At 39.9% G+C, this 18,424-nt stretch overlaps 1 protein-coding gene across 1 annotated transcript in view; it reads right to left on the bottom strand.

The window, feature by feature from the left end:
• ptprn2 (protein tyrosine phosphatase receptor type N2) overlaps positions 1-18,424 on the bottom strand; it is a 131,342-nt gene that overhangs the window by 72,681 nt on the left and 40,237 nt on the right. The window contains exon 10 of the mRNA XM_072378759.1: positions 14,285-14,364. Within this exon, the coding sequence (XP_072234860.1) occupies positions 14,285-14,364 (80 nt within the window). The remainder of the gene's footprint in view (positions 1-14,284; positions 14,365-18,424) is intronic.

The raw sequence follows: 18,424 nt of genomic DNA, 5'->3' as shown, positions 1-18,424 counted from the left end.
ATTAGGGTTTATTTTCCCTTTGGCTTAAAGCATTAACCCTCTGGGGTCTGAGCCGTAATGACGTCATGCGATCTGTGATCATAGAACTCAGAGAGTTAATCGAACATCACCGTCCATCCTACCATTTGGATGACAAACAGTTATAATGTGAACGCAGCAGCTAAACCTCTCTCTGATTAAATAGTTTCATACAATTAGATACCTAAAATCTTTTTGCTTCTTTGCTTTTCACTTGTTGATATATGGCTCATAGCATGAGACAGAGAGAAGCTCATTGACAGAGCTGTTTTTGTCTGCTGCTTCAGAAAGTTGCACTCATCGAGTATACAAACCGCTGCACACACAACAAACAAATTGTACGAGTACCTGCTGTTCTTGACATGAGGGCCATCAGCTCATGGTCTCTCACTCCGAGTGGTATTTACTGCGGGTCCGAGCATGGAAGATGAAGGGGCGAGGGGATATAGTGATGGGGGTTAGATATGTTAAGATGAAGCAAAGACAGACTGAGAGACTGCTGCTGGTGACACGACTGAAGTGAAGGTTGAATTTTCTCCTCGAGAGTCAGAGTGCTTTTCTGCCCTCGAAGTTATGAAGTGGTAACAAAACATGTACAACTCCTCTGGTTCCAAGGGGGATTTTTCTGGTCTTTGTATGCAACCCTGATAAAAAAGATAGGAAGTCATTTTTGTTTATGCAGATTCTGTTCAGATACACTATCACCATCACAAAGACAGCTAATCATCTTTACAGCTTTGTGGCAAAATGTGCCGTTTTGTCAGTTCATAAAACAGGCAGCTAGTGAGCCATTCTGTCATTAACTTCACCACCATGTGTGAGAAAATGTTTTGTTGCCAGCATGTGGCTCATCTGGAAATTCAATTATGGTATATTCCCTGGTCAGAAGAAAAATAGCATCATCAAGACTCTGGCTCATATCCAGAGAGGATCAATTATCAAATTTTGTGTCGCATAACATTAAATCCCTGCTAACTGGAAATGTTCTTACCAATACACAAATAACATGACGCGATCATCAGCACTGCTTTGCACACATCTGAAGAGAAACCTTTGTTTGGAATATTGATATCAAATAGCAATCATTAGTGTCACTGATGTACATTTTCCCAAAGATGGAAAATTCAGGTTGACTAGTCTATTTAAAAAAGGAACTGCATTTGACTCGTTTTTTGAAACTCTTGAGAGTTTTTTCATGTGAACGAGGGCTATAAAAGTCTTGAGAAACTGACTTTATAAGGAATGCCCCAGATTTGATGAGATACTGCATTCCTAAATGTGTTTTTCTTATCAGTAAATCATGTGAATAGACTTGGATCCTATATGCCTTCTTCTTGGTTTTCTAGATGATTGTGTTACAAATTCCAAACACAAAAAAATATCTATGCGGCATCTTTTTGCCCCTCAAGGAAGAACATTTTGCTTTTTGGACTCAAGAATGCCACTACGTAATGATCCAGAAAGCAACAGGGAATGGGGACTGAACACAAATGTTAAGAAAAGTGAAGGTTTACTATTAGAAACAACCAATCAACAGTAAATAATCTAAACAAAATAGTGCACCTCGGAACAAAGAGACAAACAGCATGAGCGGTGACGTGCCTGTAAGCCACATCAGGCATACTTTACGTATACCTTCACAGGTGCAGCAAATGAAGCTAATTAGAACAATTAAGCCCACATACCACCCAAAGACTCTGTGCTGCCACTGTAAGGCCAGTGAGGATGTAGAGAGACAGAACAACTCCAGTAAAGTAGTTGTGGCTTTACCTTATTCCGTCAGTTTATTCTCAACAAACATTCTGCTTACCAGCTTCAATTATCAATAAATGCTTTGTCTAGGGCCCATACTTAAAGGAGACTGACTATGCCCTTTCTGTCAATTTAAGGTCTTAATCAAATGTATATGACATGTTTTGCTCAAAATAACAGAGATACTACAGCTCCTACTCCATTTTCTTTAGGGTCGTGGAGTCACTCACTCGACATCACTCTGCACCTCTCTTCCTCAGGGTCTACCTCTTTTAAGACTTGTAGTACTTAATAACACTTGGAGCATGTTATTACAGCATGAGAGAGCATACAGTAAAAAGCCAGAGAGCTCAGACCACTCACTAAACCGATGAAAAAAGAAGACAATTTTATCCTAGTCTGCAGTCCGAGCATGGACAGCTGGTGGGCTACTGATCTGTTTTAGGCACAGTCTCATCGCAAGGCATGTGTTGAACAGGCCAAAGTTGTTAAAACATGCACCACTGAATGAAACCATCCAGAACGCAAGTTGTTATCCAAGTTGTCAAATATCACCACAAACTTTGAACTTCACAGTTGCTTCATTCCTTTATCTTTTGTTTAAGTTTTTATAGGCTGATATTAAGAACTGTTGTGTATATTTCCAACGTTTCACTGTTTGTTTTTTAAATGGCTGCTAAATCGTTACTGTACCGATGGTGTATTTAATAAAGAATGTGAAATCTGAATTTCTGTCTTCCAAATAGTATAAGAATTAAGGGAATGCCAATTACAAGTAAGATTTCCTTGTTGGGATATAAAACTATTCAAAAAAGTATTTGTAGAGCATTATTAGCTAATTGATTTCTTATGTTAAGTGAACTGTATGACAAGGTTTAATGTTAATATCAAAAGAAAAAGAAGTTTCAACTTCTAAGGTACAGTGAATTAAGCATCATCTGAAGTCGAAGCTAAATGACATAATGAGAAAACGGGCAGGCCAACTTTGCAAAGGGACGTAGGTTTGCCCTGCACATCTCAATGGCTCACTGAAAGACAGTTTTTGAGTTCTTATTGACTTCAGACACACAAAATGCATGCTTCAAAATCACAGAAAAGCACTATTTTCACAATGTCTTCTTTAAAATATGCTCTATCTATGCTTTGATCTTTAATAATACAATTTCCCAAATCGGTTTCTTCACCTGATTTGTTTAAGTCTTTGATAATTATCTCTTTTGATCTGTAATTCCAACAATAGGGGACAGATGATGACGACGCAATAAGGAAATGTTCTTATTTAGTCTGTGAATTCTATGAAAACTCACTCTTTTTGAAAAGGTTTTCAGATCAGGACTCACCATTCCAATGGTCACGAGTCAATCATCAATTCAGTGCCAATGATCTCTTTACCGTTATCTTTTTACCTGCATTATCCCTTTTGATGGCAACAGAAACACAGCCTCAGTGCAATCTTTCCTTCTATCAAATGTAGAAATACCATTACTCAGAGACTGCCTCTGTTCTTGTTTGGCTCCAAGAACTCCAGCTCAAGGCATTACTCTGTATTTGCTTATGTGTAAAGTTATCTTTTCCTTTCATATAGCAGTTTAATCTAATTTGCCTCTGTTAAGCACTTTTAAACACCGTTTTGGGTATGTATGTATTAGGTCATGTATTAATATGATCATCATAATCATTACGATACACTAGCTGGAGCCTATGCCGCAAACGCACACAGTCTGGTATTACTACGGTCCTCAATTACTCTCAAGTCCATTGCAGGTGGACTCTGAAGCTACTCTGAACAGATTCTGCTTTGCACATCTCCCCAACTTCCTCCTCTGCCTGCACACCTCTTAGCCACTTGTCCACTTTTTTAAGGATTTTTCAATTTGATGCATTGGGTTGAGTTATGCTCACAGCTTATATTTTGTTATTTTCATTCCCAAATCATTCTAATCCATAAACCTAACCACTTCTGTTGCCTGAAACTAATCAGTGAATAAGAACAGAAGTTGAAAAAGAGGTGAATCCTTATGTAGAACTGTAAAATGGTAACAGGTCATGGAAGTGTGTAAATAATAAAGTTTGAAAAGAGACTGAGCATCAGATTGGCCACTCAGATTTCAGTTTAATTAAAGACTTCTGCTCCTGAGGTGACTAAAACTACAAAAAATACATATTTTGTTGTTTTTAATCTGTAACATTCCCAAAAATGTTCAAATAAATAGCATAGATACTAAAGACTCAACAACCACAGCACAGACTTTATTTAAGACTAATTTATACAGCTTTGCATTTATAGTACATTGTTATTGTGCCGTCTAAAAAAAGCTGACAAACGAACACCAGAATGGTAAGAAAAAGCATATATTTCTTGCCTTTAAGTAGATGTGTGTGGACTATTAAAGCTGGTGCTGAATTGTTAGAAATATATAAAAGTAAAAATCGACAACCGACTCTTGCAGACATTATCCCCTGAAGAACTAGCACAAACACTTACAAATGCAAGGCATTGTTTTAGAGCTTAGATCAGGTGCTCAGACACACATCTTTCATTACCTCAAAAGAAAGCTGCATTTCTCATCCAAATTCATCCAAATGCCCATTTTAGGACAAACAAGATCTAGATTCAATTATGAAATCCTCAGAGCTGACGGGTAGAGAGCAGCTTAATGCCTCAGCATCATGCTCTGACACATTTCACATTTAAACATAACGCTGCATTTCCTTCCTGATCTGTCCTTTTCCCAATTCAAAGCTTTTATCCACCTCTGAAACAATGCATATTCAATTTTTGTTTACGAACTCAGGGTCTCAGCGGGTGTCTGAGAAAGGTTGCGCTGTTGTTCCAATTTGCGTCGTGCTTCAGCCCCCTACTCATTAATCTCCCTCCATTCGCTGATAGCTTCGTTTCGTCCACTAGAAATCACTTTCAATTATTCATGCCTATTTTCAACAAATACCTTGGAGATGGAATTAGCAAATAAACAATGCCAGGCGACACTAATCCTCGTCTACAGCAAAGATCCCTTAATGCACTAGAGATCAGGCCGGCTGTTGACAGGCACCTGTTACTGTCTTCAGCTGCCTCGCAACAGCAGTGTTGACACAGTAAATATGTTTACAGGAGCAGTGCAGCCTTGACCCTGCTCTAAAGGTGCAGAGATAATACTGAGGGAATGAGAGGGGAAGAGCCGGAGAGCATAGAGGAATGTGAAGAACTGAAAAAGAGTACGACTGACAAGGATGAAAAGGATAAAGGGGAAGTGTGAGACCCAGCCCCATTCATCTCTTGAAACATTTTCAGCTCATCAGAATAGAAATTGTTTGCACACCACATCTTATTTAACTGTAGCGAGCACAAAGAGTCAACAGTGACAAAAGCCCTCACTCTGGGTCAGGGAGAAGAATAAAAAAAAAAAGCAGTTTAAAAACGATTTAAAGACGCAAAAATGCACCATTGGAGCATTTTTAATAGCTGTCTTTCACAGTGTGAACTATTTTCTGTTTCTGGAGGCACTACAGGATGCAGAAGTTAACAAAGAAAACAGGATGAAGCATCATGACCTTGGAATTAAAAATACGTTTAACACCCTACTAGAAACAGTAGAGACAGTTCCCACTGAAATACAAGCACAATATTTAGCAGTTTACTGTGAGTCATGCAACTCTGGTTATCAGGTGCCCTGCAGCAAGCACACACACAGGCACACACACAAGAATGCATGCATGTGTGGAGTGAATAAATTAGAGCGGAGAGGGAAGGTTTCTGTGATCAACAATGCATAAGACAGGAAAGTGAGATGTGTCATATTAAATAAGCATCACAGTGGGTTTCTATATGCATGTGTGTATAAAATTACACACGTGTGTGTGTTTATATGTGTGTTTGCCCTCTAGCAGACAGGCAGATGATGCAAGGAAGACTGAAAAAGGTACCACAGAGACTGAAAGAAGATAGCGGGAATGACGGTTTGGACGACTGAGAGCCGGGCTTGTTGCCGAATCACACACACAGTATTTTTTTCACATTCTCACTCACAGAGCCGAGGGCAATGGAGGAGAAGAGACTGAGGAATACTTTGATCACCGAACTGAGCACATTCAAGCACTCAACCAGAGAGGGCAGCCAGTGATGAGGAGGAGAAGTGAAAGTGCCCAGGAAGGGTGGGGAAGGGTAGAAAGGAAGACAGGGGGAAAGGAATCCTGTTGTTTTCTGACCCCTGCGCTCATTGATACAGATGTTAAGGCAACAGCTCGCAGGCAATAAGGCATACAGAATCACAAGACACAGAATCCGTCATAAAAAAAATGGTTTTCTTGACCTGATTCTTGATAGTGCAAACCCCTGCTGACAAAACTAATCTAATTTCATCTATATGGGTCTGGACATGATCATACCAAAAGTTGTGGCAACATTCAGAAAATGTAATTCACAACTATTTCATTTGCCTCTGGCGGCTTGCTGATTCCTGAATGGTAAATATTACAATATCAAGCAGGCACACACGTGTCACACAGCTGAAATTACCTTTAGGAGCAGTGTATATGGCCGAAAACAGGCAGCTATGGGGCTATAGATTTGTTCTCCGTGCCTGAGATGCAGGTGGATAAACCGTAGTGCTGTTTGTGAAGAGAGCAGGTAATTATCGCTGGCATTTTGACAAGTGTTTGCCAGAGTGAAGGTCAACTCTGTCTGCGTGGGAGATCTATGCTAATCTGCTCAGCTGGAAAAGACTACCACTCACCACTCAAATGGGAGCTAGAACTATCATGCAGTCACAGCTACTGTGTGTTCACTGTAGAGTTGTCTGCAAGGCTGTGTGTGCATTTGGAGGAGAGTATAAGATTGTGTGGGCCTCTGAGCAGATCAGAGTATCAGAGGTCTTAACACAGAAAGGGGGTAAAGACAGACAGAACCAGACTGATAAATGGAGTGACACAGAAAAGGTAGCCAGTTGTATATAGGCTGGCTCTTTTAGTTATAAAAAAAAAAAGTACTTTTCACATCTGCCCACAAAATCATTCACTTTCAAATGTTTTTAAGCATTTCACATGCTTCGACTGATGGAATTAATGAAAAACAGACAGGAAAGTGGGAGAGGAAGAGGTAACATGCAGTAATTGGACCAAGTCTGAATCAAACCCTGGCTTGCTGTGGCGAGAGCTTATGCTAATGTTATCACACCCTTCTCTGCACGTTATTAGTGAAGATTCTTGTTATACATCTGGACCAGTAGTTACCTGTTCTGCCTTATGGTTCATATGATGAATTCATATATGTCACCTAAGCAACAAACAAAATAGTGTGTTGTGACATAAGATTTGTAGAAGAATGCATTTTATCCCGACCAGTGATCTTTTCATAAACCTAACCCAATTAGTTTTTATTCCTAATCTCAGCTAAGAAGTATTAAAGGCTAACCTTACATATGCAGGTGTGATACGTTAACAGCAAGCAATACAAATGTGAATGAATACAGCAGCTGTTTACTGATTTACTTGTTTTAGGAGATTCAACTGTATTTTGGTCTCAAACTGGAGTGCCAGGATGAATAAGGGTTGTATTGTACAGTGCTTTTGAGGGTGCTGTTTAATATCATTAGGTGTATAAAATAAAACTACTGGGTGCTCTGTGTTTTTCGGTTGAATGTCACAAAAAGAGTGCGGCAGCACAATGCCATAAAAATCCTCAAACAATGTAAAATTAAACTGGAACAATGGTACATTGTTTTTTTCATTTGTAAATCCAAACTTTCAGTGTCCAACTACTGCCGAATCTCAGTTCAAACAAAGGTAGAAAGGTAGAAACTGAAAGTGAACCCTATCTGGGAGCCTTTCACACAGCGTGTAATAATGGGTGTAATAATAATATCTTGAGGAAAAATAGGGTGATGTGGATTCTAGTCTTCTCCATCACTCTGTGGAGGTTTTTTAGCTGAAGAATGTGGATTATTCAGGGGAGTTAAAGCTGGAAGTTCTCACATCACAGCTGGGACTTTCAAAGTGCTAAAATGCCAACTGGGTCTCACAGGAAAACTCGAAGTGGTCACCCAGCCAGACTTTCCAAGTATGTCAGTAGGTCGTCCAGGAAAAGGATATTTTGATGCAATATGTTTTTACAGTGTCTGTTTTAACTCAAGTCATTATGGTTTGCCAACCATAACTATGCAGTTTTTTAATGCATAACCAAAACTAATGTGGAAGGAAACAATGACTGAATCCCATAATCACTTCAAAGGGAAGTCAAAGATAAGAGGTTGGAACATTAATTTAACTGAGTTGGGGAGTCATGAGGAGTGTGTAGCTCCACCATTCAACTTATTCTACCTCCAAATGCAGTCTTTGTTGCCTGTTAGATGTGAAGCTACAGTGCTTTTGTGACTATTCAATAAAAAGGAAATGACAGTGTGTTCCTCTGTGTAATTATTTTCACGTCCACTAGCTGGAGAAAAAAAACATTGTCTGTGGACACAAATCAATAGATTAAGTTTTTGTGAAGTTTTGCTGTGAGTCTGAGCTCAAAATGCCCAAACAGCCAATCTGGCTACTACTACACAAAAGTACACAGTAAAAACATCACATAGCAAATAGACGTTTGCTGATGTATTAATGGTTAATGTTTTGTATATTAAACACTGCTGATTTAATCTCTTAAGTGCACATTTCATTAGAATTTTAGTTCAAATATTCATTGTAAACTTATCAAAAGCATCTGAAGACAGTAGACATATGACAAAGACATCTATTTCCAAACTGAACCTTCAAGTAAGTGACTTTACACCTCAAGTTGGGATAGTGAGTGGATATGCAGCATCCAGTCAGTCTGACATAAGAGCAAGTACAAGACGATCTCCGCAAAGGTCGTATTTTTTATTTTTTTGTAATTTAAAGCAGGCCTAACTTCTATTTTGTTAATAACAATTTATAAAAACAACAACAAAGGGGTCACTCTTGATGAAGCTAGAGAGGCAGATTTACAGGGCTTGCTTGTCATTTTTAGCTCGTTGTTTCCCTGCCCAGTGCTTAGGAATGATGGCATTATTTTCTGCTGCAGAATGCAGCTGTAGACATTTATGACATAAAACAACTGTACACTCCGTCAACAGCACTGGGAGTCAACACATTCAGTTGTCCTTGCTGGTGAAAATACTTGAGAATTTTACCCCATAAGAGTCAGACATTCATCTCAGGAAGTGGAAGAGACCAAACACAGAGCTAAAAGAAAGCGAATATGCAAGTTATCTTGCTCCAGTGAGTCCAAACGCTTGATAATATTGGTCTGTGAATGGTAAACGTGTGGAGAGTTTGTAAGTCAGTACTTTGTGCACAACTTGTTTCCTTTGTCTCTAAGATGCAGCGGAACTTCTCCTGGTCTGTCTCCTTTTTCCAGCTTTTACATCTTTAGACAATCTTAAAAGTTTTCGTGGCAGGATTTTGAGTTTTTCACCTAATTAGTCAGCAATAAATATACAGACTCTTGGTGTATATAAACAGGTGGATGTTCTCATCCTCCCTAATTACAAATTACTCACTCACTACTTTGATTTTTTTTTTCACTTACATGTGATTTAACGTGTTTATGTGCGTGTTGGTGTGTGTGACAGAAAGACAGAAGCAGAGGTGGAAACATGGGGGCAGACATTGTCTATGTCCACATCTCTGTGTGTCTCCCTCGGGTGACAGCCGTGTGTCAGGGTCTCTGCTTTCTGCTCCAGATGGCCCAGCAAGTTGCTCCCAAGGTCCCAAGGATCCCAGCTCTCATTGACCAGGGCCGGGGTTCTCACGGCCTGGGGGCTTGTGGACTCATTGCTGTGGCCTGGCCTCTGGGGCCTTTGAGGCCTCTAAGGGGCTCTGAGGGCCTCTAGGGTCGCCCAGCCGTGACAGCCAAGACAATAGGAGTGTCCTCACCCAGCTCCCACCCACCACCTACAGCCGCTAACACACACATATCCACTCACACAACCTGGACATCCCGATCACAGTCAGTACACAATCTGCAAGTCATCAGGCCTGGATTTTTAATACCAAACACTAAAATACACTTGAGCCTAATTAAAACAAAAGTAGAAAAACATATCTATGTCACCCATTTAAAGACAAAAATCATGGCAGGACATAATTATACAATAACACTTTATGAAGCATAAACACCCTTCCTCCACCTAAATCCACCTACTCAGTGTGAAGAGCACAAAAGTATAATTGGATCAAATCCATCATCAGCTATAAAACGTCACTTCACAGTGAGCAAAAGCAGTTCTGGCAGATCAATTTTTCCCTGGACTGAGGGTGATTTACATGTTTAGAAATCAGCGAGAGGAAGCAAGATGGCAAAAAAAGTGGAATTCCTAACAAAACATTCCAACAGTGGTTTTAACAGCTTGGCTGCCACTTCATCAAATATTGAATAAATCATTTTCTTGGCACAGTATGAACACAGCTGAAAAATAAAACAAAAAAAAACATGCCAATATTCACACATCCATACATGCGCATACAAACATGGACACACAGAGTGTCTTGTAGTTTTGATAAAGCAGCAGCTTTCTCTTTTGTTTTGCAGCCGAGCAGGGATTAGGCAGTGCGGGTCTTTGTCCTGCAGTTTTCCAGTTGAGCAGAACACAAGAGCCTCTACCTCCAATAATACAGTCAGACCTCCCAGCAGGCCTTTCACCACACAGCCGCTAAGAACCTGCTGCCTAAAAGATGCTTTTCAATGAGTTATCAAATCTCCTCTATACTGTCCATGCCTTTCAACCAAGTCTCTTTGTCTATTATTTTGAATGGAGCATTGAACACATCAAATAGGACTGATGGGCAGATAGATAGACAGCAGAATGTAGCAGAGCCTTATTAATCTCTTTCAGAAACCAGTGGAGGTTTAACATATAATACATTTGCATTTGCTTATTTGCTTTCTGTCACTGTAAAAAAGTAATTTTGGTTTTGGGAAACTAAAATAGGACATTTAGAAAAGCTTCCTCACGCTGACCGAATTATCATAAGTTGAATTCAAATATTTTCAGGGAATAGTTTAATACTCTAATATGGTTGATAATATGTGTTTTAATGATTATCAACTTGCAGAATTTTAGGAATTCTCCAGTTGTGGTTTTCAATTGCCACAAAGCTCTATGTTGCAGGCTCTCTGCAGCACACTGAGTGCAGAGTGCAGCAGGGGTTTTGATGAGTTCATTAGGAGGCCACGTCATTTATGCACAGTCACACATAAGGCAAAGGTCAGTCAGGCTCACCCAGGTGGCCACTGCATGTGGGTGTCAGTTTGATTTTCAGACTGCACAAAACTGCGCTGGTCCTCCACAAGCTGGTAACTACTTTGAATTCACCATGCCTTTGCCATATCGCATTGAATTCAATGTCAAACTATTTCCCCCCCTTTTGGAACTGGAAAATGGTTAGATAGAAATTCAATTGAGACTCTTTTGAATATCATGAGGATGGTGGGAGTCCAATTCACACTGTGATAGGGGTACGGGGGTGCAGCAAGGTATGAGGGGGCACAGGGGATAAAACTCATTGCGAGATGTGATCTAAGGTCAATGGTAGAATATGTGAAGCTCCACAGACAGAAGGTTCAATCCCTTTACTATCACTAAGAACCATTTTTCATATATTTTACAGCTGCAAGTCACAAACATTTGGGGTGCAAGAGCAATGTACCATAACCATGAGAAGCTCTCCCCTCCAATTTTAGAAATTACTATTCAGGTGGGCTGTATTCATAATTCATCAACATGGGTCAGGCTCATGATCATGTTGACATAACATTTGGTTTGACATTTCAGCCCTGCTCACGTCTGTCATTAGCTCTCACCACACGCAACCTCATCAAAGTCAGCCACACAAGCGATGGGGAACAAAAAAGAGATGAAGCGGTTGAAAAGAAAAGAGCAAGAAAATATACAAGATATTGTTATACAAACCCGATTCAAAGAAAGTTGGAACACTGTAAAAGCTAAATAAAAAGTGACACATTTGACTACTTCATGAAAAATGATAGCTCATCTAGAATTTTATGGCAGCAACACATCTAAAAAACCTGGGACTGGGACGGGATCATGTCCACCACTGTGCAGCATCCCCTCTTTATCTAACAACAGTTCGTAAACATCTGGGAACTGAAACCTCCTTCATCAGCTGCTGAACCTGTGGGAGAAGATTGTTGTTCAATTCTAAGCCTCTTTCACATATCGTTTGTGACTTGCAGGCAAAAACAACGTCCTCCTTAACCTGCTGCTGTTCTTCCCGATAATTCACAAGTGCCAAACAAAGGTGGCTCTGCCACGCATTGCTGTGTCCTCACATACATTAGGACAATGTTGCAGAATCAGCGAGTGACAGCTACGCTGATTAGAGTTTTCAAAGGTCTGAACAGTAGGCAAGCTACGACAAAGACAAGTTGAAATAGATGCAGTATGTGGTTTAGCATATTTCTTTGAAAAACAGATGGGATGGGAGTATATGTAGCTGTAAAACCTGTATATACTGTATCTTTCAGCATTGTTGGTATCTTTCGAAACATGTAAGTTACCAGCTACATAGGCATTAATGAAACCCCATATCATCAGTGATCCAGGCTTTTGAGCTCAGCGCTGAAAACAAGCCAGATGGTCCTTCTCCTCTTTAGTGAGGAGGACACGGCATCCATCATTTCCCAAAAAAAATTCAAGAGTTCAAGAGCGTGACCACGGGACAGGTTTCCATTTTGCCATTTGTCACAACAGTGAAACTGTAAACCTTAAACAGTGAACTGTGTTCATAGACTTAGATTTCTGGAAGTGTTCCTGAGCCCATGCAGTGGTTTCCATGACAGTCATACCTATTTTCAATGCTGTGCCACCTTAAGGCATGAAGATCACCGGCATCCAATATTGATTTTTTTGCAGCGCCCCTTGTGCACTGAGATGCCTACAAATGCAAATTTGTAGATGCATTGTTTTTGCAGATTGCTGAACCTCTACCAATTGTTGGTTCTGAGAGACTGCCTCTGTAAGGTGTTCTTTTTATGCCCAGACATGTTACTGACCTGTTGACTATTAACCTTATAAGTTGCAACATGTCCCTCCAGCTGTTTCTCTTTCATACCACTTACTTTTCCAGCCTGTTGTTGTACTCATTGCAGCTTTTTTTAGACGTGTTGCTGCCACATCAAATTCAAGATAAGCTGATATTTTTCATTAAATACTAAAATGTTTCACTTTCTACATCTGATATGTTTGATATGCTCATCTGATATGTTTGATATTTGCAAATCATTTAATCAGCTTTTTTTGGAATTGGGGCTGTAATAAATGTTCTTCATACATATAGGCTGTATAGGAGTGGCTGTAGCTCAGGAGGAGGAGCAGTCACAGACCCTCTAATTGTCTTACAACCACCGACCTTTCGGTGGTTCGACTCCGGCTTCCCTGGGTTATATGTCGAAGCATCCTTGGGCAAGACACTGAACCCCACGTTGCCTACCGATGCATCCATCGGTGTATGAATGGAAGCACGTAGTTATGTACTGACTTAAGACCTGCTGTATGAGCGTGTGTGAATGGGTGAATGTGGCACGTAGTGTTAGAAGCGCTTTGAGTCAACAGCTAGACTAGAAAAGTGCTATACAAGTACAGTCCATTTACTATATATTCATTTGAATAAATTTGAGGGATGAATTTGAACGTACACCCTTAAACCTGCCGATCCAAAGCTTATGCCCTTGCCAGGCCTTTCTTCCAGTAAATCTGTATCATCAGCTATTGTCCATCACCTCCCTAATAGGAAAAGAGCTGGTGCCAAAAAATGTCATTGCACAGAAAAACTAGAGCAGCGACACATTTCTGCCAATAACAACACCATCATGTTGATTCCACTGGGCTGATATTGGATGATATTGACTGTCGGGCATATTGCTGTTCTTCTCAAAGTCATTTCCGACCAAAGCAAGGACGTGGACACACATCCAATATACACCTCACGCACACACTAGTGCTGACGGCAGGCTCACCAGAGTGCAGACAATGAGGAAGGGAGCGAAGGCCGTGCATACTGACAACCTCCTTTTTGTGGCTGACAGCTCTCCATCAGTCTACATCAAACAAGTGCATACATGCAGGCATACACAGTAGTATAGACTCTGACCGATTGGCCAGTCCCAACCTGTTTCAACTTGTCAGCCTGTTGGTTGTAGCAGAAGGCCAAATACTGTACTGTGTACTGTGTATGAGTATGCGTGTGTGTGTGTAGAAGCAGAAGGTGTGCATACTTGGCTCATCATCCCTGTAATTGATGGTCATCTGTCATCGCACAGTGTTGATAATCTTCTTAGGGACAGGGGTTTGTCTGAACATGATGAACACCAGTGTATCTACTGTATCTGGAGAGACTAATCCGTGTTCTCATTTACTGATGCCCAGACAGTGATAGAGTGGTCTGGTTTGTAAAAACGAGATGAATCGCAATGAAGGCTGTCAACAGGATCACAGTGTGAATGTGATAAAGGGAAACTGTAGTCTCCTCTTACCTGCAACTTGAACCAGATCTGCAGTGGTCACGTTCTTAGGGTTTGGGCCGACTCTAAATGTTAGTGCAGGACCCAGGACACTGCAGATAAACAGCGAAGAATAAACAAAATTAATAATTGTAAGTAAAAGATTATTTTTATGACCATTTCTCACTGTATGCATCATTCGTCCCTTATGTACAAAACTGGGAAAATTAAAGGCAATGTAACTTTTACCATAAGGTGCCTTGAAAGCTTTATTTATGTAGCTACCATAGATCAAAGCAGTGGTAAAAATTGCTAAAGACTAGTTAGTAACATGGTGTCTTTGGTGCTGTGCCAAGTATCTTCATGTGCTTCAATTAATGGCAACTGAGAACAAAGGTTACTGGATATAACACTGGTTATGAGCCTATGATGGAGGCTAATAAATGTAGAACAACACCAAGTTATTGAAAAAAAAGGGACAATGCAATAAGAGATAGTGTGAATGATCACTTAAATTCATGAGTCTGCACATGGACTGTAAGATTAGAACAACAGAAAATTGCATACAGAATACTGGCCCTGACATTAGCATTATGAGCAATCCTGTTACATTTACAGCGTGTTAGATTTTACAATTTTATTTTGCAGCATTGTATTTGAGCAAAGCAAAATGCTATGTAAATATGCCAAACCAAGCACACCAATCACAGTTGTTGTAGTCTGTATTGCAGAGACATGTAATTACATCTTTGCAGAGGCAAATGTTAGGCGAAGGCATGGCACTCCTACCTAAGCTGTAGTCTCTGAACTAGTCTAACATAGAATACATAATCAACTAGCAATCTTCCTCTGTGGAAGTCATGTCAAATTTGAAAAATCCTTAAGATTCATGAATAAAAAGTGGCATCATACATACATGCAATGACATCAGCAAGTCAATGTGAGGCAAAATAATGTGTCTATATGATAGAAAGTTGCTACAGTATTAGATGGGTCCAAAGGACAGTTATCAGCTGAGCAGCTTGTTTTCTTTTCACCTACAGTAACTGCTGTACTCCCTGCTCTCATTCTCGTCTTTCTAGTCAAGAGTCTGCTACAGACTTCTCTCCCCGGAGCAGAATAAATGTTGAAGGTCCCTGAGGTTAGCCGTGAAATAAAATCTAGCAACCCCAGTGGACTCTGTTAGGATCCGCCCTCATGGTCAGGGGAAAAAAAAAACAGTGTAGCAATGTGTAAAGATATAACCCAACTTATGTCTAGTGCAACCTCTTTATATCCCAGTTGAAATTATTTTTCACAATAAGAAGTTGGAAAAGGGCCATTTCTAGCAGCTAAAAGAACAAACAAATCCTGGTGTGGCTCTGCTTCAAAATGAGCATCAACAAATACAGCAACCATGGGATCATTTTCATCTAGTTTTGTTCAAATTAAAAAATGTGCCTGAGACACAGAAGAAGAAAACAAGATGTGAGTAAACTAATTTTCTGTGCACAAGTCAAATGCACTACTCCCTGAAGTTTGCTTAGATCTGCTGTTTAAACTTCTAGCTTTCAGCTAATTATTAAGTACCTACGCATATCATTTAATTAATTCTCAAATGTCTAATTATCCTAAAACATGCAAAGTGGGAACATTTCAACCATTCTCAAAAATAAATCAGCTCTGGAAACAATAAGCTCAAAAGCTGAATGTGCTGTAAAGTAATGGAGGGCACTGGAGTTCAAAAATAACAGACTGTTGAAAAAACAGTTACTTTTCAGTTTTCAAATAACTAGCAAGAGTAATTAGAATATATCAATGTTTTCCTTTTAAGTATCTTAAATATGTCAAGATACTTCTTTCAGAAGTAGAAACCTTAATGCCATTCAATAAACGCAGCTTTATTATTAGGCAAAAACCAAGGGTCTACTAGCTTTAAAGTTTTACGTATAAAAATAAATGACTGGACATAAGACGCTGGTTAGGCTGACAGGAACAAAGTGATATATCTCAAAAATACATTATACATTTCAAAATCTTAGTTATAAACTCAGACACTTTGCTATGACAGATTCAAGGACAAACGTGTGATATTTAGATGATAATTCACAAATAGCTGGCAATACTGTAAGTAACTGTCAATACGAATGAGGGCTTAAGATGTACACCTGCCCCATTTTCTGCCTGCTTCAATCCACCAAAAGCTTTCAGTACATTATCATATCTGATGTGTTATGTCCTGGAAAGAGCACAGAGATTTGCAGTGGACTTCCTAGCAGACTGTATGACAGAAAGGGATATTCATCTGGCTGCCCGAGTGCTGTGACCCAGACCCTCTCAAAATCAGTCAGCATGCTATGGATGCAATAGCACTCGCTGGGCCAGGGGCAATATATGAGCCAATACTGTTCGACATATGGACCCAACCATGCACCGATGCATTTATGAACATGATCACGCACACACGCGCACACATGCGCGCACACACACAGCTCTGAAGGAAATGTGCCCTACTCTCGCACCTTCACCTGGTCTCTGTTTGCTCTCGTAAATGTCAATGTTTCCACAATCTTTACCCCTGCCTCCATTCTCCCTGGCCGCTGGCGCACCGCCTGAGATCTAAATGCATCTCAAATTGAACTGACGTGGAGCAACACAAACGCTATTCAAATATCGTGGAAGAAAAACACAGCCACAGTTGAGAGATGAAGTTAAGATAGATAAGTTATCTGAAGGACTCCACACTGTTTCCTTTGTTATCGGATGTGTGAGCTTGGACTTCATATTAGCTCTGCTGGTGGGACATAATGAGTGTGTGTGCAGAGTGTTTGGCGGGATATTGGCTGGGTGTTTGTACGTGTGTGAGGATGGACTTGTAAATGTGTGTCCCACTCCCCCTAGTGTTGCTGACGAGTAAAACACTTACGTCATCTGAAAGAGGAACACGCTTGTTCCAGCCCATCATCATCCAGAACAATCATTTCAAAGGGAATATTTTCTGTTGATTACGGTGGTAGCGGGCTAGAACGTAATTGTGTTCAGCATCTAAAAGTCTCAACAGCATAAAAAAAAACCTTCAGCACGCTCTTCTAAGAGTCTCTGTCTGAAAATCCTCTCTGCCTTCTTGTCATATTTGAGTGTCTCTTCTCCTCTCCTGCTATCAGGGCTCATCAGAGCGGATGAAAAAGAGAGGCCTCTAAAACAGGGGCGGTGTGCTCTGACCCACAGTCCAGCTGACTCATATTCAGACAAGGGCTTTCAAATACTCACCTGCCGAGGCTGCGCGGCAAGACACACAAAGAGCTTACGTCATGTCCTTCGCCTCAGTCATTTCTACATGAATACTCTTTTATTACTTTTAAAGAGCAAAAAGAACAGAGGTAAACAAACCAGAGAAAGAGGACATTTTCTATTTTACTCTTCTAAATAGAATAGTTTAAATATGAGATGTAAAGAGATTGTGAACTCCTTTGGAAAGCTTCATTCAGTGGCTTTTACACTGGATTAACAACGTTAATGCACTGTGACATTGCGGCTTAGTATACTTACAGAAATACTATAGAGTAAAATATACAATTCTTTATACACCTTCTTTTACAGATTTTCTAAATCAGTTATTACAAGGTCTTCTGTGACTTGTATGATCCACAAATAAATATCAGTTGCTTTGTCACAGAAAAAAAAAAGATTTGTGGACATTTGTTAACATTTAAGATGATCTGTTAGCTGATACTAAACATGTTGGCTACGTTTTCAGAAAAATAAAACCACATTAAAAGAGTTTTTATAACTTTAGAATGAGCAATTTATATTGAAAGATCAAGGCGCCTCCACTATCATCACCATGTTTCAACAGGAGCCTTGAAGGGACTAATTCAACAACAGCTCAAGACTTGGCCTTTAACAGTTGATATAGCTTGGAAAGGGAGGACAAGTTTGTGCTGCTTGATGTCAGGACATCCTGAACCTTTTATATACAATGTTCCCCTGATGTGTTACTTTATTCTCACCGCTAAGTCTGTTGAACTTAATACCAAGTTCTTTCACTTTTTTTCAGACTTTCAAACTTTCAGTTTTTTGCTTTAGGTTGACATACAACAGATAATATAAGCACAAAATTACACCAATCCAGTTCAACTCACTGTAAACAACTATATGAAGAACCCTAATATCGCCAAAACGGCAAATTCATAC

The sequence above is a fragment of the Leuresthes tenuis genome, unplaced genomic scaffold (genome assembly GCF_036924035.1).
Source record: "Leuresthes tenuis unplaced genomic scaffold, fLeuTen1.0.hap1 SCAF_24, whole genome shotgun sequence".
NCBI lineage: Eukaryota > Metazoa > Chordata > Actinopteri > Atheriniformes > Atherinopsidae > Leuresthes > Leuresthes tenuis.
This window is presented reverse-complemented; position numbering and strand designations above follow the sequence as displayed.